Here is a 24,876-nt window from a genome sequence, read left to right on the forward strand (position 1 = left end):
TTAAATCCCTCTACAACTATAGACCCTGCAACCCCATAAATAAAACAATAATCAAAAACATTTTTCTTTAATAAAAGCATCCTTAATTCCTCTAGCTAAAAATTATAAAAGCGGCTAAAACAGCTACATTTTCTATGCTCCAAAAAATTGCAAAAACAGGCTAGCCTATAAAATAACAATAACTATACTTATTGCCAGAGCAATTTCAGCTCTCCCATCACTTGCATTCCTGTGGGTCCACTGGGTGCTACCTGACTGGCCAGGCCCTGGAAAGGAGGCAAATCCGCCTCACCTGTGACCTCCTGTCTCCCTGCTGCCTCCTGGCCTTGAACCAGTCATTATTTTAGGGCAGGGCACTCGTGCAGTGCTCCCAACAGTCCTCACCTTGAACGCCCCGAGATCCCATATGGCCGCTGGTTCTGATCCCGGCAGCTCCACTTCCCATCCAGCTCCCTGCTTGTAGCCTGGGAAAGCAGTCGAGGACAGCCCAAAGCTTTGGCACCCTAACCCCGCGTGGGAGACCTGGAAGAGCTGCTGGTTCCTGGCTTCGGGTTGGCTCAGCTCCAGCCCTTGTGTCCACAAGGGGAGTGAGCCATCAGACGGAAGATCTTCCTCTCTGTCTCTCCTGTATATCTGCTTTTCCAATAAATAAAGAAGTCTTTAAAAAAAAAACAGCTGACCCACAATGGACATGGAACATAAGAAGAGAAAAGCCTCTGGGATGTTAGATGCCTTGTAGAATATAGAAGCCTGTTCTATGTCCAGTACGATGGCTCATTGGCCAAATCCTCACCTTGTATGCATCCGAATCCTGTATGGATCCTATATGGGTGCCGGTTCTAATCCCAACAGCCCTGCTTCCCATCCAGCTCCCTGCTTTTGGCCTGGGAAGGCAGTTGAAAACTTGGGACCCTGCACCCATGTAGGAGATCCTGAAGAGCTCCTGCCTCCTGGCTTCATCAGTGCAGCCCATTGTGGTCACTTGGGAAGATCTTCCTCTCTCCTCCTCTCTGTATATCTGACAGGTCTCCCATGTGGGTGCAGGGTCCCAAGGGCTTGAGCCATCCTCTGCTGCTTTCCCAGGCCACAGGCAGGGTGCTAGATTGAAAGTGGAATAACAGCAACACAAATTAGTGTCCATATGGGGATGCTGGCACCACAGATGGAGGTTTAGGCTACTATTCCACCATGCTGGTCCCATCCAGATTGTCTTGGAATTTCATTTTCTATAACTCACTTGGGGTTCATGATCCATTTTGAGAGGTGAGAAAAATACTAGGATTCAAGGAACACAGCCTCACCAGGACCCTACTGATTGAGGCAAGCCTGCAAAGGAGGCCGTGTGGGCACCATGCCCCAGGCCTAATGCATGCTCTAACTGGGGCATGTTCCTGTCTGTGGGCTTCAGGACTCTTCTAAGGATGTGGGATGGGTTCTGCTGAGTGCCACACACACAGGTGGTGGCATGCGGACACCCTGCTTCTCATCCGTTGGCAATGCTGTTTCAATGGCAGAAAATCTTCCCCAGGACGCGGAGCAGTGGGTGCTCCTGATGCCCAGATAAACAAGATGGGTGTGGGTGATCAGTGGTTGATTCTCTACACAAGAGTTTCTTTTTTTGTTTGTTTTTAAGATTTATTTATTTTTATTGCAAAGTCAGATATACAGAGAGGAAGATCTTCTATTGATTCACTCCCCAAATGGCCACAAGTGGAGCTGAGCCAACCCAGTGTCTGGAGCTCAGAGCCTCCTCCATCCAGGTCTATCACGCGGGTGCAGGGTCCCTTGGCTTTGAGCTGTCCTTGACTGCTTTCCCAGGCCTCAAGCCGGGAGCTGGATGGGAAGTGGGTCTGCTGGGATTAGAACCAGTGCCCACGTGGGATACCGGTGCGTGGAAGGTAAGGACTTTAGCCGCTAGGCTACCACGCTGGGCCCTTTAAAAATCTTTTTGGTTGTTACTATTTTCTATGATACAGTTCTGTATAGGGATTTTCCTCTTTCCTCCTGTTTTTCCCTCCTCCCTCCCATTTGCCCCCATATTATCACAGTAGTGTGGTCCTTTAGTAACAGCCACAAGTTTACATTCTGCTGTTTAAGTGTATCATGGCACAGTACATATTGGCAATGGTAGAAATTCTAGTATCATATGGTCAATATACTACTTATAATTTTTTTTAATAAGAAATGGTTTTAAAAGCAAAAAGAATGAATAAAGAGGAAGAGATCTTTCATTCACCAGTTAGTAATCCAAATGCCTGCCACATCGGAGCTGGCCCAGGCACAAGCTTGGAGCAGGGCATTCCCTCTGGGTCTCCCCAGTGGTGGCAGGTGCCCCGGCTCTGAGGCCTTCACTGCTGCTTCCTATCAGGATGTGTAATAGCAGGAAGATAGAGTTGGGAGCACAGCCAGGACTAGAACCAAGCACTTAAGAGAGTTGGCAGTGTCTCAAACACTACCCTCATTGGTTCACCAAGTGCTTATCCCATAATTAGTTACTTGAAAAGCAGAGCTACCGAGAGAATCTGCTGGTTTACTCTTCAAGTGGGGACCAGTTTGTGTCCTGGCTGCTCTACTTCCCATACAGCTCCCCAGTGATGCTCCTTGAAAATACCAGGAAATAATCCAAGTGCTTGGGCCCCTGCATGCATGCGGAGACTCAGAGAAGGCTCCTGGCTTAAACTTGGTCCAGTACTAGCCATTGTAGCCATTTGGGGATGGAGATCTTTGAGTCCTCTCTAACTCTGCCTTTCGGTCAAATAAACATTTTTATTTGAAGTTGCCTGATGTTGCATAGCCAGCTGCTGCCCAATTCCAGTGGTCCTGCATGTGCCCCCCGGATGGCAGCAGCAATGGCTCAAGTCGTTGGTGCTTGGTTTTATAGGACTTGCACTCCTGGACTCTGGCTCTGACTCCAGCTACTGCAAACATTTCAGGACTGAACCAGCAGCTTAGCGAATTTTCTCTCCTTCTCTTCTTTTTTTTTTTTTTTTTTTTTTTAAGATTTATTTTATTTTTATTACAAAGTCAGATATACTGAGAGGAGGAGAGATAGAGAGGAAGTGGAGCTGCCGGGATTAGAACCAGCAGCCATATGGGATCAAGGCGAGGACCTTAGCCACTAGGCCACGCTGCCAAGCCCCTCTCCTTCTCTTCTATCAAATTCAAAAATAGAGTTCATCCTATGGAAGCCCTGCTTGCGTAGCTGAGCTGCTTGGATGGTTACTGTCAGGTGTGGGGCTCCACCATCCCAAAGCCAGTCCTAGAACTGTCTTTCCCTATCCTGCACCAGTCAGTCATGTCCCATCCTGCTCCCTGACTCCGGGATCTTGTGCAACAGATGCTTGTGGACAGGAATGGTCTCCCCAGGGGGTATCCCATCCAAGCAGGTGACCCCAGAGGTTGCCGTCCGGTGCTCTTCTCTAGCAGCAGACTGAAGGCCTAGTGTTGAACGCTTCTTCTCTGTAGGTTTGCGTGTTTGATGCCCAGGAAATACAAATGCTATAAGGAGGACTGGTGCTCAGGTGGAAATTGCCATTGGCCTGTGATTTCCAGTCTCCTCCAGCGGGGTGAGGAGGAGCAAGAAAGGCTTGCAAGTTTGCTCCTACCAGCAGCTGGGCTGTCAGACGAGTGGCCACACTTGGCAGGTCTGGTCCTTGCCATGTGAGCTGGAATTGCAGTGCACACCAAACAGATTGATCTAGTTCTTAGGCGCAGAGCTAATTAACAAGCCCTGGGGACTCAACTGCAAGGCAGGAATTTCCTAAAAGGGACCTGAAATGAGAAAATGCAATGTGCCCCTGAAGTCCATGGGGGAACCTGGAGGAGGCCTAGGCTGGATTGTCAAGGTCAGAATGCAAAATCTGACGCCCACCTAAGGGTGTCTTAGGGATGAAGAAATGAGTGAGGAAAATCAGTGGGAGGGAGAAAGTGTGGAAGAGTGAATTTCAATAGTCTGAGCTTGGTGGGCACCTGGGCCTCCTGTCACGGTCACCTGCCTTATACAGGTGACCAGCTAGGGGTGTAGGACAGGGAGCATCAGGAGGAGGGGGACAGGATACCTGGGAGAGTGGGAAGGGGACAGGAGCAGCTGTAGGTGCAGTTGAGAGCAGTGTGTCTGCCCCAGGGGGTTCAGCTAGGGTGTTAGCCACTCCCCAGAGGGCCAGGCATGACTTTGAGCTCCGGGAGGTTCAGTGGCTGGCCACTGCTGTGGTGAGCAATGAGGGTTCCCGGGGATCCCCAGCATCGGGCAGACAATGTCCATGGCTGCCTGGGTGCAGACACTCCCTGGCCTGCTGTCTGTCCTGAAGTCTCTGATGCAGCGGCCTGAGATGAGTTTTTGCATCTACTTTCCTTGGCTCCTGATTCTAGTTCTGAATGTAAGATTCACCCCAGCCCCAGGGGCCCCATCCCAGAGAAGGGCTATCATGACTTGATAATCATCCATGCGCCCATTTTAATGTAATCCAAAAATAACTTGGGATCCAGCAGATAAGTGGAGATCCTGGAAAGCCACTGTAGGCATCTCCCATATCCCAGCCCAACCAGGGGCTAGTGCCATCCCACTCCACCTGTTATCACATGGTCCCTGACCATTTGGCAAGATGCTGTTTCTGGTGTTTAGGTGTACAAGCTTTGCTGCCCCCGCTAAAGCCCTTGATGTGTGAATGAATATTGGGAAAGAAAACAAAGAGCATTAAGGTTTCTCACGGTGAGCTTCCCCACCTGTCCTGCCCACATTGTGTCAGACTGCTCCAGAATGTTCCAGACTTCCTCTGTGTGCTCTGGAAACTCCTCCCCTCCATGTGCCTCTGCAAGGAGAGAAGCAAAACCTGTGGCTGAAGTATTGGGAGACAGTGAAAAAAACGGGAGGGGAAAGCCAGCCTTGCCCTCTGAACCTATGCCTGGCACCCAGTGGGACTTGGGGGGGAGCAGTAGTGGCCCCCCTGTTAGACTTAGCACCCGCCTGTGGCCTAGAGTGGGAGTTGAGGCCAAAGTGCTGCTCATCCAGGCAGGAAGAGCTAGGAGGCAAGGGTAGCAGCCAGCTGCCTGTGGTCGAGTTGGCCTTGAGAGGATTTTCAACAAGTGCATTGGGTCTTTTCCCTAGGCCCTTGGGCCAAGAGAACGGGGCTGGAATCCAGGGACAGGCCATTGGGGGCGCTCTCCCCGTACAGGTGCAGGCTGTTGCGGGCGATCAGCTCCTTGGCCATCAGCACGAAGACTTCCTCTATGTTCCTGGACTCCTTGGCAGAGGTCTCCAAGACGGCGAGGAGGCCGTATTTCTCTGCCAGTGTGCAGGCATCCTCAAACAGCACGTGCCGCTCTTTCCACAAGTCAGATTTGTTTCCTGCAAGGGAGAGAGCAGCCGACATCACTGAGTAACTTGTTCTCTCCAAAGTAAACTTGAAAGAGTGTCAGCAATAAGCACGCACGCAGGTGTTTCCAAAATGGAACAGAGGGCAGAAATGCAAATACTTCGAATGGAATAAGAGCCTCTCCAATGGTGCTGTAAGAACTTGAGAACGGAGGAACTGGCCGAGGCCCGAAGGTGTGGCCACCAGGTGGGACAGGGGGACCCCTATCAGTCACACTGTGCCATGCCCCTCCCAGTCTTCCCTCTTCATTTCACGTCTAGCCCATTTCACTTGCTTTCCCATCAAATTATGAAGTGTTGGTGGACTGTGAGAGGAGGCCCTGTGTCCCCAAGGGGACCAAGGTCAGGATTTGCTAAACTAAAGTCCACAACGAAGGTGTTTTCTTTCGTGTTTTAAAAAAGTTGTTTTCAGGTCTAGAGAAATATCCTAGGGGCTAATATCCTTGCCTTGCACACCAGGAATCCCATATGGGCACCGGTTTATGTCCCAGCTGCTCAACTTCCTATCCAGCTGCCTGCTTGTGGCTTGGAAAGCAGCAGAGTATGGCTCAAAGCCTTGAGACCTTGCACTCACATGGGAGACCCAAAAGAAACTCCATGCTCCTGGCTTCAGATCAGTTGCAGCTACTTGGGAGTGAACCAGTGGATGGAGGATCTTTCTGTCTCTCCTGTAAAAATCTGACTTTCCAATAAAAAATAAATCTTGTTAAAAAAAAAAAGAGAGAGAGAGAGAGACTGAATGAGATCCCATCTTCTGTCTGCTAATTCACTCCCCAAAATGCCCAACACAGCGGGGCCAGGCTGAAGCCTGGAGCCTGGACTCAGTCGGGGTCTCCCACAGGGACATTGGGTGTGTGAGCCTCCACCTGCTGCTCCACCGGGGTGCTCACTGCTGCCAGCTGGAGCCCAAGGCAGAGTCAGGGCCCAAAGCCGGGAACCATAATCAAGAGTCTTAGCTCTAAAGGCCCTCCCCAGGAGGTTTTTTCAGCTGTACTGCCTGGGTTTGAGTCCTGCCTCAGCTTCCAATTCCAGCTTCCTGCCAAAGTGCCTCCTGCCAGGTAGCAAGTGCTCACGGAAGCAGCTGGCTTCCTGCCATTCCTGTGAGAAACAAAGGGAGTTCTAGTTCCCGCTTGCCTGGGGGAATGAACCACAGAGGGAGGTGGGAGGCTCTGTCTTCATGCCTCTACCTACTTCTCTTTTAACTTTCAAATAACAAACAAATACTAACTGGAACCTAAAATTAAAAAAAAAAAATCCTTAGGTCCGGTATAATGGCTCAATGGCTAAATCATTATCTTACAAGTACCAGGATTTATTATTATTATTATTGGAAATACAGATTTAGAGAAAGAAGGTGATACTGAAAGAACTTCCATCTGCTGGTTCATTCCACAATGACTGCAATAGCCAGAGCTGAGCTATCCCGAAGTCAGGAACCAGGAGACTCTCTCAGGTCTCCCACATGGATGCAAGGTTCCAAGGCTTTGGGCTGTCCTTGACTGCTTCCCAAGGTCACAAGCAGGGAGATGGATGGGAAGTGGAACAGCTGGGACACAAACCAGTGCCCATATGGGATCCTGGCGCATTGACACTGAGCCATCACTCTGGGCCCCAAGAGAATTTTCAGTGGACACTATTACATCCTGTACCATGCAAGGCTGCAACACAGCTCAAGACGGCAGGTTTGGATACCTGCAAACTGTGAAGTGCTAAGGGGTCTTTGCAGATATAGTTAAGCCAAGGCTCTCAAGATGGGGAGACTGCCCTGGATTAGCTGGTGGACCCTAGATCCAGTCACACACATCCTACTCTAAGGGAGGTGGAGGGAATGTCAAATCATGGGAGCAGGGGATGTGAAGGCAGACAGTGCGTGATGCAGCCACAGTCAAAGGATATCAGTTGCCAGCAGCAGCTAGCAGAGGTAAGGGACAGATTGTTCCCAAGAGCCTGCAGAGGAGAGCCACAAAACTTTGGGTGCACCTGACGGACCCTGACAATGCACACTCCAGACTGTGATCCCCAGAACGGTGAGAGAACATATTTCTGTTACTGTAAGCCCCCCGGCTTGTGGTCTTTTGTGACAGTGGCCTCAGGATACTCATACGTGCCCAATAGGACTCATAGCCTGTGGGGCTGAAGCTCAGAGCTAGGCTCTGCTTCTAGAAGGTAGGAAACCAAGATGGTAGAGAAGTGTGGAGCGAATAGGAACCTGTGGAGCCAGGGGTCTGATCTGCTCCCTGCATCCGTCCCTGACTCATGCATTCTGACTTTTATGAGCCACTCCTCCCACCCGTCCCATCCGCCACACCCAGGACAACAGCCCTGACTGTCCATTGCTTCACCTTTGACCGGCTGGACACTGCACCCTTCAACATGAACCAGACATCGGAGAAAGGGAAAAACAATAGTAGCACGTTGGCTAAGTGCACTTCCTGGGCTCCCAAGACATACACCCTCCAACTCTCACCCACCTGCCCAACGCAAGATGCCTTCATCTTGTTGGGCAGGCAAGAGCTGGACAGAATATGACAACTAGGCAGGATTGGATCCATTCTAATTTACCAAGGCTAAGGATCAGGTGAGTGGCACAAGCTGTTGGAAACACAGGCATATGATCTTTTCTTGGCAATCCCCACCCCACAAAACTCTGAAATACTTGTTTGTTTGTGTTTTGGTCATTCATTTAACAGTAATATGTTTCCTAAACTGACCATTTTAGTTTTGTGCTCAACATGCTTTGTATGAGTATTTCTACATTTCAGATCATAAACTTTCTTTTTAAAAGATTTACTTACTTTTTTTATTGGAAAATCAGATGTACAGAGATACAGAAAGGAGAAGAGACAGAAAGGAAGATCTTCCATTTGCTGGTTCACTCCTCAAGGGGCCACAACAGAGCTGTGCCAATCCAAAACTAGGAGCCAGGAGCTTCTTTCAGGTCTCCCATGTGGATGCAGGGTCCCAAGGCTTTGTGTGTTCTCAACTGCCTTTCCAGGCCACAAGCAGGGAGCTGGATGGCAAGCAGGGCCACCAAGACACAAACTGACACCATTATGGGATCTCGCTGCATGCAAGGCCACTAGGGTATTGTGCCGGGCCCACCACATCACAAACTGTGAGAGATTTGGCTGTTGGGGCGAGTGTTGTGGTGCGGAGTAAAGCTGCTGCCAGTGATACCAGCATCCGTCTGCGGTCTGCACCTGCAACTAGTTGGTGCCTCATTCATACTGTGGTTTGAGCACAACTCAGATGTCTCCATGGAGAAATCCTAGGAGAGACTTCTTGATGAACAAGTTTATGTCGCCCCATACTCACTCTCAAATGAGCTGGATAGGAATTTCTGGGCAAGGTGCTTTCTGAGGTATCTTCTACCACGTGTCCGCTAAGGTTTCATACCCATTACTTTGGAAAACATGAGCCAAGTTGAGCGCGAGCGGAGGGCAGGTTACTGGCCCTTTATCACTTCTACCCCGTTTCACCCTGATGTTCCAAACTCAAAAACATTGCCTATGCTTTTGCATTCTTTCGCTGCAAGTCCCCCATCTTACGCTTTAGCAGTAAGTCTAGCTGGAACCCAGACCCTACACGGTGTCTTGAAGTGTTAGTAGCATTAGGCCCCAGTCTCCAAGCCTCCCTCCCTTAGTTTAAGTTTTCTTGCCCTGCTTTTATGATCGCAAATTAATCTCTTACTAAAAATCAACTGACAGGGCCTAGCGCAATAGCCTAGTGGTTAAAGTCCTCGCCTTGCATCCTCCAGAATCCGATTTGGGTGCCAGTTTGCATCCCAGCTGTTCCACTTCCCATTCAACTCTTTGCTTGTGGCCTGGGAAAGCATCAGAGGATGGCCCAGAGCCTTGGGACCCTGCACCCTCACAGGAGACCTGGAAGAAGCTCCTGGCTTCGAATTGGCTGAGCTCCAGTCATTGTGGCTACTTGGGAAGTGAACCAGTGGATGGAAGATCTTTCTGTTTCTCCTTCTCTCTGAATCTGCTTTCCAATAAAAACAATGAATTAAGTTTTAAAAAAAAAATCAAATGACAGGGCCAGTGCCGTGGCATAGCCGCTTAGGTCTCTGCCTGCAGTGTCATCATCCCTTTGGGCACCAGTTGGGGCCAAGCTGCTCCAGCTCTGCTCCAGCTCTGCTCCAGCTCTGCTCCAGCTCTGCTCCAGCTCCGAGCTAATGGCCTGGCAAAGTGTCTGTGTCCCTGCGCCCATTCGGGAAATCTGGAAGAAGCTCCTCACCCCGTGCTTTGCACCAGTCCAATCTAAGCTATCGTAGCCATTTGGGGAGCGAACCAGGATCTTACTCTTTGTCTCCCCTTCTCTTTATGTAACTCTGCATTTCAAATAAAAATAAATACATCTTTTTTTAAAAAATCAACTGAATGGAGGGAGTGGTGTTGCTGTTCTATAGCATCCTCAAACCAGAATCATGAGGTCATCCGTCGCCTCTGTAGGTAACTCCCATCTCTCTGCAAGCAGAGTCTTAATAATCCACACCACAGCATCAGCCCCACTCACCCCCATCTACTGTTTTAAAAAGATTTATAAGATTTATTTATTTTTATTGGAAAGGCAGATATACAGAGAGGAGGAGAGACAGAGAGGAAGATCTTTTGTCCATTGATTCACTCCCCAAGGGGCTGCAACGGCCAGAGCTCATTCGAAGCCAGGAGCTAGGAGCCCTTCTAGTCTCCCATGCAGCTGCAGGGTCCCAAGGCTTTGGGTCGTCCTCAACTGCTTTCCCAGGACACAAGCACGGAGCTGGATGGGAAGTGGGCTGCTGGGATTAAAACCGGCGCCCATATGGGATCCCATCACATGCAAAGCGAGGACTTCAGCTGCTAGGCTACTGTGCCCAGCCTTTTTTTTTTTTTTAAGATTTACTTGACAGGCAGAGAGATGGGGAGTGAAGAGGAAAAGAAGGAGAAAGGGAGCGAGGTCTTTCGATTGCTGGTTCATTCCCTACATGGCAGCAACAGCCAGGGATGGGTCAGGATTACATTGGGATCCTGGAGCTCCATCTGAGAGTCTCCCTCACGGACAGCACGCCCCAAGCACCTGGGCCATCCTCTGCTGCTTTCTCAGGGCAGGACGGAACAGGAAGAAGCATCTGGGACATGAACCGGCACCCATAGGAGATCCTGGCACATAGGAGGCAAAGATTTAGCCACTAAGTCATTGCACTGGGCCCAGTTCTATTTTTTTAAGCTCCTGCGTTCTTAAGACAGTTTAAGACAGACAAATAGCACCATGCTGGCCGGATTCCAAATCCCTTCAATGATAGCACTTCTGCAGCCTAGCCGAGGGCTACCCAATTCAGAAAGCTTTCCTCAGATCCAGGCGGGGCAAGCATATTGGAGTAGCCTTCTCCCGGCCTCCTCACTGGATGGCACGATCAAGACTGGAGGGCAGCACAGCTGCTTCCTCCCGCCCCCGTGGGGCTGGTACGGGTTACCTTGCACCAAAGGCTCCCTTACCGATCAACATGATGACCAAGTTCGCCGCTCCGTATTTTTCAATCTCGTGAATCCAGTGAGGGACCGACTCGAAGGTGGTGCGCCGTGTGAGGTCGTAGGCGATGATGGCCGCATGTGCACTGCGGTAGTAGCTCTGCGTGATGGTGCGGAAGCGCTCCTGACCGGCTGTGTCCCACACCTGCAGCTGAAAGAGATAGGGAAGGAAGGCAGGAAGTCAAGGCTGGCCCTGCTGATGGAAACTCCTGCACTAAAGGAGTCCTGAAGACAGTTCTCTGCGACTCGCTTCTAGGCCGTCCTGCTCAGACGCTGGAAGGTGCTTCCTGGGTGCCTTGGATGTGCTTTTGGGTTTGTGACTCACCACCTCATGGACATGTCCCTCAGCGACAGGGACTCATGTGTGTGTGTGTGTGTGTGTGTGTGCGCGCTTTTTACTTGTACCCTTAATGATTGCTTGATTCAGTCTACTGGATCCACCAATGTGGAACCTGACGTTACAGAAATTGATTTCCAGTTGACCCTTCATTGTTGAACCTTATATAATGGGAGTTATTTGTGAGACATTTTAAACTCAAACTGGATCAAGCAATGTTTCCCTTGATGGGTTTATACCTTTACTTAAAAGCCACAACGATTATGTGTGGGTTTCAGCATCAGGAACTCTGGCCATAAGAAGGCAACTGACTCCATGACCCCTGTGCCCTCTGACCTTGACCTTCTTGCCATCAATCTCAAGGGAGCGCACGGTGAAGTCCACCCCAATGGTGTTCTGCTGAGTCTCTGTGTAGACGCCGGACTTGAAATGTTGCACCACACACGTCTTCCCCACGTTGGAATCCCCGATAAGAATGATCTTGAAGAGGTAGTCAAAGTCCTCGTCAGCTGTCCTAGCCAAACTGGAGACCTGCATGGCTCTCACTCCTGGAACAGATCTAGAAGAGATGGAGTTGGTTGGAAAGGAAGGAAGTGGGCAGTATCTATCCTCCAGGGGTCAGGCATGGAGACCGGACAGAACAAGACACAGGGAGGTCACAGTCCCTACAGTGCTAACATCCTCATGGAAGAAAGATGCCAAGGACTTGGTCAGGCACGTGACAGTGCCCCTGGCCGCCCTGACATTACTTTAGGGGTTTCCTCCAAAGGAAGCGCTTTTACTGCCAGTCTCTGGTGAGCCCAGGAGACAGTTGACGGTATCAGATCCCAACTATGAAAAGACTGGCCGCGCAGGCAACCAGCAGCCAGGACTTTCAAGATGTGTCTGGGAGGGCAGTTCTGTTTAGTTAGCATATCCCTTTTCTTGACCTGAAAATGAAAGTTTTGAGAATATTTACTATGAAAACTGTGGTTAGAATGCTATGGCTGGGTCACACACATGTTTTCTAGACTTCGATTGTATTACTGCAATAAAACTGTTAGAAAAAAAAATGCTATGGCATATTTTACCACAGGTTGGAAAATAATTTGTGGATTTTTTTATTAAAGATTTATTTTTTTTTTATTACAAAGTCAGATATACTTTGAGGAGGAAAGACAGAGAAGGCGGCCTTCCATCCGATGATTCACTCCCCAAGTGAGCGCAATGATCGGTGCTGTGCTGACCCGGAGCCAGGAGTCAGGAACCTCCTCCAGGTCTCCCACACGGGTGCAGGGTCCCAAGGCTTTGGGCCATCCTTGACTGCTTTCCCAGGCCACAAGCAGGGAGCTGGATGGGAAGTGGAGCTACTGGAATCAGAACCAGCGCCCCTATGGGATTCCAGGGCGTTTAAGACGAGGACTTTAGCTGCTAGGCCACGCCACCTGGCCCAATTTATGGATATTTAAAGACAGTGTAGCCTAAGTAGCTAATTATCTGGGGAGATTATAACAAATATATACTCCTGGAACCCATTAAAGCCTCTTAACATACTTAAAAGAAAAAAAAAGCAAAAACAGAACACCCCCAGCACACACACACACACAATCCTCCAGTCACCGCCCCTCCCATTACTCTACTGACCAGTCAGGGCAGTAAGTCACTAAGGAGCAGAATTGCTCACCTACAATTCCAATCCCACCTTCAACAATCCTGCTGAGGGCCTGGTGTGATGGCTGAAGTGGCTAACCCCTCCCCCTACAAGTGCCAGGATCCCATGTGGGCACCGGTTTGTGTCCCAGCTGCTCCACTTCCCATCCAACTCCCAGCTTGTGGCCTGCAAAGCAGTGGAGGATGGCCCAAGAACTTGGGATCCTGCACCCAGATGGGATACCTGGAAGAAACTCCTGGTTTCCTGGCTTTGGATCAGCTTAGCTCTGGCCAAGATGGCCATTTGCAGAGTGAACTAGCAGATGAAAGATCTTTCTTTTTGTCTCTCTTCTCTGTAAGTCAGCACCCCGCTCCCTCCCCCCAAAGAAAAACAAACAAACAAACAAACAAAACAGCAAAAACCCTGCTGAAATACTCACTTTTGCTTAAAGAATTTGATCCCCAGGAACTTAGGACCTCCTGAAAAAAAAAATCTATTTTACAGGGATAGTGTGCTGTCACATGTGTGTGTGTGTGTGTGTGTGTGTGTTGGGGGGAACTAAGCTTCCTTTGCCAGAAAGTGACAAATCCCTCTACTATGTGCCAGCCCGTTTGGAGCAGCAAGCACGTAGCCCCAGGCCTCAACTGTTTTTCACGTGAAACTGCCTTACATCTCTTCCTGGAATATCTCATAAAAGGGAAAGTAACCTTACCCTCTGTTTTATTCTTTGGTTTTCAAAAGTCACAGAAAAAAACAAGGCCGTAGCACCACACACTTTAAAATAGGCACAAATACCTAATCGGCTCTAAAGGGATCAAAAAGGACCCCGGGACTCCCCTGCAAGTCTCTGCAGCCACGATTGGCCAAATCACCCAGCAGGCAAGAGTCACAATCCAACCACATTTCTGCCTCAGACTTTTCCACTAGAGAAAGTCATCCCACTCCCAGTGCCTTATCACAGTAATCTGATCTGGAGCTGAAACCGCATTTCTCTGCCACCCCCTCCTCCACGTTGGACCCTCCCCTCCCTGCCCCCTAAAGTCCCCAGGGTTTCCACAAATGGCCCCTTTAACTTATCCCAGATGCTTCCCAGGGAGAACCAGGCAACGCTTTTCCGGATTCGCACATCGCAGCCTGCCTCTCGCCAGTTCACCTGTTGCTCCTGTGTCTCGCTCTCTCACCTGTGCTTGCAAGCAGGGGCTGATTTCCCCCGCCCCCTGCCTTTCCTTGTAGTCCTCGGGAGCCCCTTCCTCCTGCCTCGCTGCGTGGTGGGAACTGTAGTTCCGGCCCCAGGTGTCAGGTTTGGCGGCCAGAGAAAGCGAAAGGAAAGTCGGCTGGATCCCTCCCACCTTCTTCTGCTGCAGCCGCCGTCGCCGCGGGCGTCGCAGGGTACGAGGGCGCGCAAGATGCGCTGGCCAGCACTGGGTCCCGCACGCAGTCAGCCGCTCTCTCAACGTGGGACAAGGGTCTACGGGGCAAGGAGCCGCCAGCACACTCAGCCGACACCGACGAGCTAGCTGCCTCTGTTCCTTACTCTTCTCTCAAGCATCTTCCGCCCTGCTTTCTCGTTAGGCTGAGGTGAAAGTTGTCAGTTGGAAGCACCTGCCTTAAACGAGGATGCAGATCTCGATCTTAAGGAATGCAATTGTTCCGCGGATTTAGTCAAGTTCACTGTTTCTGAGGAGAGGCAGAGAGGCTATCCAAGGAGAAGGTGAAAAGAAAGACAAAGACCCACTGCAATCCTAGAAGAACTTTGAAGCCCGCAAGGGGAGACAGAGGCTGAAAATATTTCTTTCCCTCTCTCCCAGTTCTACTGAATTCGAGGAAAACCCAGAGTTGAGCGGTCCCTGATGCGGGCCGTGGAAGCCTAAAGCTGAGGGGACGTTCCTTCCATCCTTCCGCTCATGGTGCCCAGAGCAGCGACTGCTTCTCAGTATCCACCTAGGGCACTGCGTTTCTCCACTCGGTGCAGTATAACGTGGAACAGACTGCTTGCTTCGTAAAAGATTTAAATGGGGATAGTGTTGTTTTAAAATATTTATTTTATATTTATTGGAGAGGCAGACTTACAGAGGAGAGACAGAGAGGAAGATCCTTCACCTGCTGGTTCACTCCCCAAGCAGTTGTAATGGCCAGAGCTGCGCTGAGCTGAAGCCAGGAGCCAGGAGTCTCTTCTGGGTCTCCCACGCAGATGCAGCATCTCCAGGCTTTGGGCCGTCCTTGACTGCTTTCCAAGCCACAAGCAGGGAGCTGGATGGAATGTGGAGCCAATGGGAAACAAACCAGCACCCATATGGGATCCCTGATATGTGAGGTGAGAACTTTAGCCACTAGGCTATCGCGCATGGGGTCTGGGGAAAGTGTTGTCACACTGTGGGCTGTGACCTGAGAGCAGATCATGGAATCAGGGGTAGTGGGTGGCAACCAGTGTTTTTAAAAGACGAGGTTGGGGGGAAAATCAAAATATACCTATGTAATCAGAGTGAGTATTGCTTTGGAAATGATTTGGGTCAGCTGTCACAGGCTTGTTCCATAGGGGTAATGTTAAATGTACTTATCACTTGGGCTGAGGTCCAAACATTTGAAACAGGGGACAACTGTCTCAAAACATTGTTTCTGTAAGGCTTCCGATTGCCTTCAAAATATGGTTTATCTTAGCCCAATTCCATTTACATACACATCAGTTTCTGGGACTTCACTTTGGGGAAAGGTATCAGCACTGGCAAACAGAAAACAAGAGAACAGGGCATGGCCACACACTGCTGCTGGGGACTGTTGCCTGGACTGCTGCTATCTCTTTAAAAACATTTTTTAAAAATTTTCTTAATTTTTTAAGGATTTATTTTTATTGGAAAGGCAGATCAGATTTACAGAGAGGGGAGACAGAGAAAGATTTTCCATCTCTTGGTTCACTTCCCAAATGGGAGTTGTCTGGAACTGAACAGAGCCAGAGTAGGGGCCAGGAACTTCCTCCAGGTGTCCATATGGGTGCAGGGTCCCAAGGCTTTGGCCATCTTTGCTGCCTTCCCAGGCCACAAGCAGGGAGCTGGAAACAGAGTAGCTGGGACACAGACTGGTGCCTCTCTGGGATCCTGACACTTGCAAGGCAAGTATTTAGCCATTGAGCCTTTGCACTGTGCGCTTAAAGATTTATTTCACGTGGCTTCTCCTTTAACATGTTTAATTGTGATTTTTCTCCGCTTCTGTTTCAGAGAGAAAAGTTTATTTGCGAAGGGACCAGGTGAGCAGGGAAAGGAGAGGGAAGTGGAAAGCACCTCCTGAGAAAAAGCCAGGAGGTGGGGTGCCTCTCGAAAGCGGAGGGAGAGAGAGACAACTAATTGTGATGTTTAACAGACGTCTTTGCAGTTCAAGATGACACTTAAAAATAAAACTCTTGGGTCCGGCGCAATGGCCTAGTGGCTAAAGTCCTCGCCTTGAACTCGCCAGGATCCCATTTGGGCACCATTTCTAATCTTGGCAGCTCCACTTCCCATCCAGCTCCCTGCTTGTGGCCTGGGAAAGCAGTCGAGGACAGCCCAATGCATTGGGATCCTGCACCCGTGTGGGAGACCTGGAGGAACTTCCTGACTCCTGGCTTTGGATTGGCTCAGCTCCAGCCGTTGCAGTCAGTTGGGGAATGAATCATTGGACAAAAGATCTTCCTCTCTGTCTCTCCTCCTCTTTGTATATCTGACTTTGTAATGAAAATAAATAAATCTTTTTATTATTATTATTATTATTATTTATTTATTTATTTTTAGAGAAGGAGCTGGATGGGAAGAGAATAGGGAGCTGGATGGGAAGCGGAGCTGGCAGGATTAGAACCGGCACCCACATGGGATCCCAGTGCGTTCAAGGTGCGGACTTTAGCCACGAGGCCACCGCACGGGGCCCAAAAAGAAATAAATCTTTGAAAAAAAAAACAAAACAAAACTCTTGGGCCTGGCGTGGGAGGCTTGTAGCTAAAATTCCCATCTTGCATGTGCCAGGATCCCATGAGGCAAGCCTCGAAGAGGTTCTTGGCTCTGGCTTTGGATGGGCGCAGCTCCAGCAAAAACCCAGCATATGTGCTGCTGAAGTGAGCACTAAAAAGAAAAATCTAAGAAAAAAAAAGTCCCACATTTTCTGGAGTCCAGGAGAGGCAGAATTTGCTCTCCACATTCTTTCCTTTCCACCCAGGCACAAAGAGCATATTGGGCTGTGAAAAAAGGCATTCATTACCTGGCTGGTGGTGATGTATACCTGCCCTAATTACCCATGTACAAGTATGTATTCATCTAGAAATGTATCTCTATATGTAATACACATGTAAACTTGCATAAATTAGAAATATGTTTATGTAAATATAACATTTATATACAAATATACACATATTTCACTATATATATTTTAAAATTTAATTCATTTTTATTTGAAAGGTAGATTTGTAGAGAGAGGGAAAAACAGAGAGAAAGACCTTCTCCTCTGGCTTACTCCCCAGTGGCCACAATGGGTTAGCTGAGCTGATCTGCAAACAGGAGCCAGGAGCCTCTTGGGCCTTCCCCCACTGCCTTCCCAGACCACATGCAGGATGGGAGGTGAGGAAGCAGGATATGAACTGAGGCCCCTGTGGTACCCTGGGACTTTGAGGTAGAGGACTAACCTGCACCACGCAGCGCCAGTCTCTTTCTCGGATCTATCTAGATATGTTTGTTTGTTTTAATCATTTAAATGATACATTTCAATGGCATGAAACACATTGTTGTATAACCAACACTGTCAACTACTTCCAGAATTTCTTCATCTTTCCAAGGAAATTACTTGCCCATTGAAGAATCATGCTCCATTTTTCTTCCCCTCAGCCTCTGGTAACCATTTTATTTTCTGTCTTTATGAATTTGATTATTCCAAGGATCTCCTCTACACAGAATCATGAAATATGTATCGTTTTGGGTTCTCTTAGCATAGTATTTGTGAAGTTTACCCATGCTGTAGCATGTATCACAATTCCATTCCCTTTTAAGACAAATATATCCCATGATATATATTTTTAAAATAACAGTGACTTGTTCGGTTGATTTATTTTTGCTCACCGTGACCTCCTGTGGCCCAGCCCCACACCGGGAGGGCTGTAGACAGACTAAGGCTGTGCTGTGTATGAGCAAGCACCAACAGAAAACCAAAACCTGAGTGCCACGGCCAAAAATAAGGCCAGAGATGGTCTCCCGGCCCCCCCTTTCTCCTTCCTTCCAGAATGTCCTTTTCAAATTTAGGCAACTATTTATAATGGCTAAATAAGGGTCTCAAGGGAGCCACTACCCTGAAATGGGTGTAGGAGCTGTGAGCAAGTCTTTGACATGCACACGTGAAGGGAATCAGTGTCCCCAGCTCCTAAGTGCCTTGGTGGACCCCCCTGCTCCAGTGGGAAAAAGTGGACCTCCTATTGCAAAGATAGAGGTGCCATGCTGTCCGCTTTTGAGGATTGTTTTCTTACTTTCTTTAAAAAAAAGATTTATTTTTATTGATAAGGCAGATTTACAGAGATAAAGAGAGACAAAGGTCTTCCAACCGCTGGTTCACTCCCTAAATGGCTCCAGAGGCGGGAGATGAGCTCATCCAAAGACAACATCCAAGAACTTACTCTGGGTGTCTCATGAGGGCACAGGGTCCCAAGGCTTTGGGCCATCCTCTACTGCTTTCCTAGGCCATAAGAGAGAGCTGGATGGAAGGGGAGCAGCCAGGAACTGAACCGGCATCCCTATGGGATTCTAGCGCTTGCAAGGCGAGGATTTACCACTGAGCCATCTCACAGGACCTGTATAAAATGAATTTAAGCAAAAATCAAGCATAGGCATGTCAGGGCAAGGAGTATGTTGCATTCTATTTATAACAAGGAACGAAACAATGCTCTTTACAAAAAAAAAATCTATGTATCAGGTCTCCGCAAAGTATATTTTGTCTTTTCCTCCTTGTCTTTCTCAGCTAGCTTTCCTAGCTTGTGTTTCTTGTAGGCACCTTGTTCACATTGAAAGTGCTCCAACTTCATGGCCCAGCAGCCGCCGGTCCCTCTGCAGCCCGCAGGTGAAGTGGCACCGGGCGGACTACAACTCCCGGCATGCCCCAGGGCGTGCCGGTCACGTGAGCGCCCGGAAACCCTGGCCGCCTCGCGGAGGGTGAGGTGGCGGCACGGCCGGGCGGTGGGGCAGCTGAGAGGAACGAGGACAGCGGAGCAGCCGGACGTGCAGAGAAGCGGTCAGTACCCGCAGGTCTCGGTGTGCTGGGGACCGGAGCCTGGCGGAGGTGAGGCGGATCCGGGGGGGCTCCCAGGGGACCGGAGGGTGATGCCGAGCCGCAGGCGGTGGCTCCCGGTGGGTGTGGCGCCTCCAGCCCACTGCCCCCTGCCCGGGCCTGGGTTCCTCCGGGCAGCTGGGCAGCTGGCCGGCGCTGCGCTGCTGTCCATGGGGCACCCGGGGCGTGCGAGCTGCGGGGCTGGCCGAGAGGATCGGGCAGGTCCCTGGGCGAGAGTCGGGGGCCAACCCTCGCCCGCCCAGCGGCGCGCCTTTGTGCCCCTCGCCCGCCCTTGCCGTCCAGTCTTTGAGCCTGGGAAGTTTTAACTTGAAAAATAGGCTCATCGTGTAGACCAGACAGGGTGGGGTGGAGACGCTTTTTGGAGAGGATGCCTAGAGGGAAGAAGGGTATCCGTGGAGTGGTGAGGGTTTTTTTTTTTTTTTTTTTTTTTTTTTTGCTGACCATCATGATTTAGGACAGGGAGTTTTGTCCAATGGCTCCTTCGCGCTTCCCGCATGAGCGTGTTGTGGGTTGGCTAGGCTTTCAAGGGGCTAGTGACAATGTATCCACAGGCTGCTTGGTGTTTCCTGAAATGCAAGATTGTAAGCAATCTCCCAGGAGCTCCTGCTTAAGTGTTTCTAAGGAGAGAAGTCCCTGGGTGGGCCACATCTGACTTTTCATTGCTGATTTCTGTGTCCACGGCTTTATGAACTGCCTTTACACAAGTTGATAGAAGGCAGTTGTGTGAAGAACATGCCTCCACAGGGCCTTGGATGACTTCTTTTCCATTTAGATGTTAGATGTTTCCCTAGCCTGGCTGCAAACTAAGAACTCCATGTAAATGATCTCATTGCATCTGTGAGGAGGAAATGGAGGCGCAAAGAAGTTGCCTTGGTACCTCTTTGGAGCCGACACCTGACTTTGTCCTTGCATGACACCCTCCCTTTGCTACTGTTTGGTTTTCAGCTTCTACCTGCGAAGCAGTGCTCCAAAGGACAGGATCACGTGCGCTGAAGTCGCTCCACTGACCTTCAACTTGAGTGTTAATCCTTTGTCTAGAAGAAGGAAAGGTTTTTTCTTCTTTGTTTAGAGACATTTGTTTTTGTTGGAAAGGCAGATTTATAGAGGGAAGGAGACAGAAAGATCTTTTATCTGATGCTTCGCTTGCCAAGTAGCCGCAACAGAGCCAAGCCAATCCAAAGCCAGGAGCCTGGAGCTTCTTCTGGATCTCCCACACAGGTGCAGGGTCCCAAGGTTTTGGGCTGTCCTTGATTGCTTTCCCAGGCCACAGGCAGGGAGCTGGATGGGAAGTGGAGCTGCTGGGACACCAACCGGCGTCCATATGGGATCCTGGTATTTGAAATGGGAGGATTAACCAATTGAGTCATCTTGTTGGGCTCCAGAAAGTTTTTTTTTTTTTTTAATCTTCATATCCAGTTGTCTTTGGAACATGTACAAAAGTAATAGGAAGAATTATTTTTGTACAGGTTTGGGGCACTGAGGAGTCAAATGTTTTAAGAGATAAATGATAGAGATTTTGTATCTGTAGTAATGAAACAATTTGAGAAAAATTATAGGGATATTTGAATTCTTTGTAAAGATTTATTTGTTTTTTTTTTTTAAAGATTTATTCATTTTATTACAGCCAGATATACAGAGAGGAGGAGAGACAGAGAGGAAGATCTTCCGTTCGATAACTCACTCCCCAAGTGAGCCGCAACGGACTGATGCGCGCCGATCCGAAACTGGGAACCTGGAACCTCTTCCGGGTCTCCCACACGGGTGCAGGGTCCCAATGCACTGGGCCGTCCTCAACTGCTTTCCCAGGCCACAAGCAGGGAGCTGGATGGGAAGTGGAGCTGCCGGGATTAGAACCGGCGCCCATATGGGATCCCGGGGCTTTCAAGGTAAGGACTTTAGCTGCTAGGCCACGCCGCCGGGCCCAATTTATTTGTTTTTATTACAAAGTCAGATAGAGAGGAGGAGAGGCAGGAAGATCTTCTGTCCGATGATTCACTCTCCAAGTGAGCAGTGCTGTGCTGATCCGAAGCCAGGAGCCAGGAATCTCCTCCAGGTCTCCCATGCTGGTGCATTCCCCAAATCTTTGGGCCGTCCTCGACTGCTTTCCCAGGCCACAAGCAGCGAGCTAGGTGGGGAGTGGAGGTGCCAGGATTAGACCCGGCACCCACATGGGATCCCAGCACGTTCAAGGTGAGGACTTTAGCCGCTAGGCCATGCTCCCAGGCCCGGGATATTTGAATTTTACATAAAGTGCAGGTTAATGGCTTTGGATGACTTAAAAAGACACCCATATGAGTGTTGAGCTTGGAGCTATTAACCACAAAATTATGACAACCTCCTGTCTAGTTGATACTTTCCCACCAATCTCTACACATTTTGAGTACACATAATCTTTTAAATTTGCAAATGTGAAGAATGAATTTTGGGGAGTGAGGTAATTGCCTGCCTGAGGTCCCTGTAGTTCAGGTGTGTGAGAGAAACACTGTTACTGATAAGATGGACATAGGCCTGTTAGTTCAAGGTGTACTCATTCTAATCTCTGTTTAAGCCAGCTTGGGGCATTTTCTAGTTCAGCCTTATCTTTCACACCATGTAACTGGGATCTGGAGTCAGGTCTGGGTTTGAATGCACACTGCTGTCTCAAGAGAGATTACTGGCTAGTATTTGTCTTCTTATCTGTAAAGCATTAGAACTAAATGAGATAAGCATTCAGTGTCTGTCCATTGGCCAGTGAAAATGTTCATGAAGAAATCTTTCCTGCTGATTCTAACTGCCGTACCGAGTCCTGGCTTTAGAGCTGGAGATTTAGGACTGAGAAAGGCACTGCTTTTGTGGGGGTTACAGTCCAAGAGCGAACAAGCAAGCAGTTAAGCCACATGACTGTATTGGGAGAAATGCTAGGAGAGACACAGACAGGGGAAGTTACCACTCAGGGAAACTGATTTAGAGAGTGGGCAGGGTAGGCCGTACTAGGAGGTGACACTCTGGTGATGAACCCAGAAAAGAAAGGTGCAAGTCATTTGCAAAGAACCAAGAAGAAACATTGAGGGTAGGTGGGCAGCCAGTCACAAGACCCAAAGTGAGAGAGGGCATGCTGGCTTTGGGGACAAGAGAGGGAATTAGAGTGGGGAGACAGGAAGAGGGTGCAGGAGTGTTGGCAGTGAGATTGGAGGGGCAGGTGGGCAGAGTTGAAGGGAGGGGTGCTAGTCCCTTACTGTGTGCGCTGGCAGAAGAGGGGGCAGGTAGAATAGGCGAAGATGTGTTCATGTTGTGGAGGACTGCACACTCAGGAGCAAGGCACCTCTAGGTGCTTGAGTGGAGTGGGAGTGTGTGTGAGGGTGGGGGCTCTGCCTTTGATGTATGCGGAGGTGCAGATTCTGCAGGCAGAAGAAAGTGGCAGAACAGTGCTTTTGTTTTTAAAGATTTATTTTTATTGGTTAGGTTTACAGAGAGAAGGAGAGACAAACATCTTCCCCCTGCTGGTTTACTTCCCAAATGGCTGATCTGATCTGAAGTCTGGAGTTTCCTCTGGGTCCCGAGGTGTTGGGTCATGTTTCACTGCTTTCCCAGGCCACGAGCAGGGAGGTGAATAGGAAGTGGAACAGCCGGACACAAACTGACATCCATTTGGGATGCCGATGCTCGCACACAGAGGATTAGCTAATTAAACAGAATTTCTTGAGAATAGGGGAACGACACTGCTCTATCTGCTTTTTTGTGTGTCTGAAGTTTTCAATTTTATGCACGTATGAGATGCTTTAGGAAGCTTGTAGATAAATAAAATTAAAAGTTACTGTGAATTTTCCATGACTTCTTGAAATGCCCTGGTATTACCATTGGACATTGGTAGAAGAGTTAAAATATAACTCAGAGACTCCTGTAATCATTGACTCAGGCAGGTTGCTCCAGCTTCTGGATCCTTCTACCAAGCTGGCTGTCAGCACTGCTTCTCCCTGTCCCTCGCCGGCCATCATCATCTTTTTTTTTAAGATTTATTTGTTTTCATTGCAAAGTCAGAGAGGAGGAGAGCCAGAGAGGAAAGATCTTCTGTCCGATGATTCACTCCCCAAGTGACCAGTGCTGTGCCAATCCGAAGCCAGGAGCCAGGAACCTCCTCCAGGTCTCCCACATGGTTGCAGGGTCTCAAGGCTTTGGGCCGTCCTTGATTGCTTTCCCAGGCCACAAGCAGGAAACTGAATGGGAAGTGGAGGTGCCAGGATTAGACCCGGCACCCACATGGGATCCCGGTACGTGCAAGGCAAGGACTTTAACTGCTACGCTATAGTGCCAGGTCCAGGTCATCCTACAGAGTCCTGGATTAGACCAGTTTTGGAGGCGATGGTTAAGAGTTGGTTTTTGCCTGAGTCTGAGAAGCCATCAAGGACTTTGAGCAGAAGCAGACATCCATTGTGAGTTAGGTTTCTGGCTGGTGTGGGGAAATGTGTTGGGGTGGACAGACATTGCAGTGGTGGGCCCCTGCAGGCAGGAGGGAGATGCTGGCAGAGGGGGCGGCGGTTACCCTTGCAGCTGAAAAGGGTGGGATGAAGTAATGGCTTGGTTGGGAAGCTGCTGAAGAGATAAAGAGAGGACTAGTTCCCCTGGTCTGCCAAGTGGAGAGCTAAGCAAGGGTGTACCCAGGAGAGAGATCAAGGAAGGAGAAGTGATGAATTGTTTCAGATCCTTGGAGGGTCAGTATGTCGGCCCCGCCCCCGGCTGTCTGAGTTAGCCCTGAGCTGGGAGTCCCAGGCACTGGCCTTGCACTGGATGGAGGAGGAGGAGAGGGAAGCCAGGGAAGTGTAACGGGGAAGTGTGAAATTGCTGGGTGGGTTGAGAAAGCGGAGTGATTGGGGAAGTGTGGTAGACACGCTGGGCAGTGTAGTCTGTCCTTTGAGGTCTGTGGTTTTGAATCTGAAAAGTGAAATCATCCTGTTTGTGTGATTTTTTTTTTCTCTTTTGGCAAAACCCAGTGCCCGGGGTAGGAAGGGAGGGATGCAGACAGAGGCAAGGGGGCGGGGGAAGAAAAGGCGCCTTAGGGAGATGGTAGGGACAGAAGTGGGGACAGGAGGAGGCTGGTGGGCGGCGGAACCTGGTGCGCAGCCCGGAGGTGGCTCTTCCACGGAAAATGACCGCTGGCCTGTGGTGTGCTGTCAGAAGCACTCTGGCAGGAAGGAAAGTAGAGTGTCTGGAACCCAGGTCTGGGAGCGATGGCCAGGACCAGTTGTTGACTCTGGGATGGGTTTGTGGGAGACTGAGGAACAGGTTGGTCTGGAATTGAAAGAGGCCCCTTGGCACACGTGCCAAAGAAGCTGGAGTCTTGCAAGGAGACGAGTTTGGAAGTAGCAGTCGGGAAGCAAGGAGGCTCCGGCTCCCGTGTGCTTGAGTGATGTGGGGTTGAGAGGTGGTTGAGAGGTTGCAGCAGGTGATTGGGGATGGCCTGGTGTCTGTTAGGCCTTAGGGCATAGGTAGCATCTGCTCTAGTCTCCCAGAGAACACAGTTTAAAAAGTAACAGAGGTAGAGGAAGACTTTGGCAGCTTGGTTGCACTGTGTGGCATGCACATGATTTTTAAGCAATTTAGATTACTGTTTAAAAGCAGCATTTCCCTCCCCCTTCCCCCAAGCTTGCTGTTTTTTAGAACCAAAGAAAAACTTTCATCCCTAGACCTTCTGTCTGATGATTCAGTCTCCAAGTGGCTGCAATGACCAGAGCTGAGCCGATCCCAAGCCAGGAGCCAGGAG

The 24,876-nt window shown here is 49.6% G+C and overlaps 2 protein-coding genes across 5 annotated transcripts in view; one reads left to right on the forward strand and one right to left on the reverse strand.

The window, feature by feature from the left end:
• Positions 1-4,433: 4,433 nt before the first annotated feature.
• RAB19 (RAB19, member RAS oncogene family) lies at positions 4,434-14,169 on the reverse strand. Of its 3 annotated transcripts, none has more exons than XM_058654985.1 (4): positions 14,033-14,169; positions 11,558-11,769; positions 10,852-11,035; positions 4,434-5,344 (listed from the first exon to the last, which is right to left on the reverse strand). In XM_058654985.1, the coding sequence occupies exons 2-4, from the start codon at positions 11,756-11,758 to the stop codon at positions 5,076-5,078; spliced, it is 654 nt and encodes a 217-aa protein (XP_058510968.1). In that variant the 5' UTR covers positions 11,759-11,769; positions 14,033-14,169; the 3' UTR covers positions 4,434-5,075. The 3 variants fall into 3 exon arrangements, with proteins under 3 accessions (XP_058510968.1, XP_004594413.2, XP_058510969.1); XM_004594356.2 differs by having other exon boundaries at positions 11,558-11,780; positions 14,033-14,163; XM_058654986.1 differs by lacking the exon at positions 14,033-14,169 and adding an exon at positions 13,978-13,998.
• A 4,854-nt stretch (positions 14,170-19,023) lies between these two features.
• Positions 19,024-24,876, forward strand: part of SLC37A3 (solute carrier family 37 member 3) — a 46,196-nt gene continuing 40,343 nt past the window's right edge. The window contains exon 1 of one of the 2 annotated variants that reach the window (XM_004594357.4): positions 19,024-19,130. The gene's annotated coding sequence lies outside the window, so the exon portion shown is untranslated. The remainder of the gene's footprint in view (positions 19,131-24,876) is intronic. The other variant, XM_058681409.1, reaches the window with a different exon arrangement.

The sequence above is a fragment of the Ochotona princeps genome, chromosome 25 (genome assembly GCF_030435755.1).
Source record: "Ochotona princeps isolate mOchPri1 chromosome 25, mOchPri1.hap1, whole genome shotgun sequence".
NCBI classification, from domain to species: domain Eukaryota; kingdom Metazoa; phylum Chordata; class Mammalia; order Lagomorpha; family Ochotonidae; genus Ochotona; species Ochotona princeps.

Excerpts from the sequence above, each read along its gene's own strand:
- RAB19 (XM_058654985.1), bottom strand. The coding sequence starts at position 11,758 with ATGCAGGTCTCCAGTTTGGCTAGGACAGCTGACGAGGACTTTGACTAC. Across the intron at positions 11,036-11,557 it reads TTGATGGCAAGAAGGTCAAG|CTGCAGGTGTGGGACACAGC; the intron begins GTCAGAGGGCAC and ends TATCTCTTTCAG. Across the intron at positions 5,345-10,851 it reads CTTGGTCATCATGTTGATCG|GAAACAAATCTGACTTGTGG; the intron begins GTAAGGGAGCCT and ends TCTCCCTTGCAG.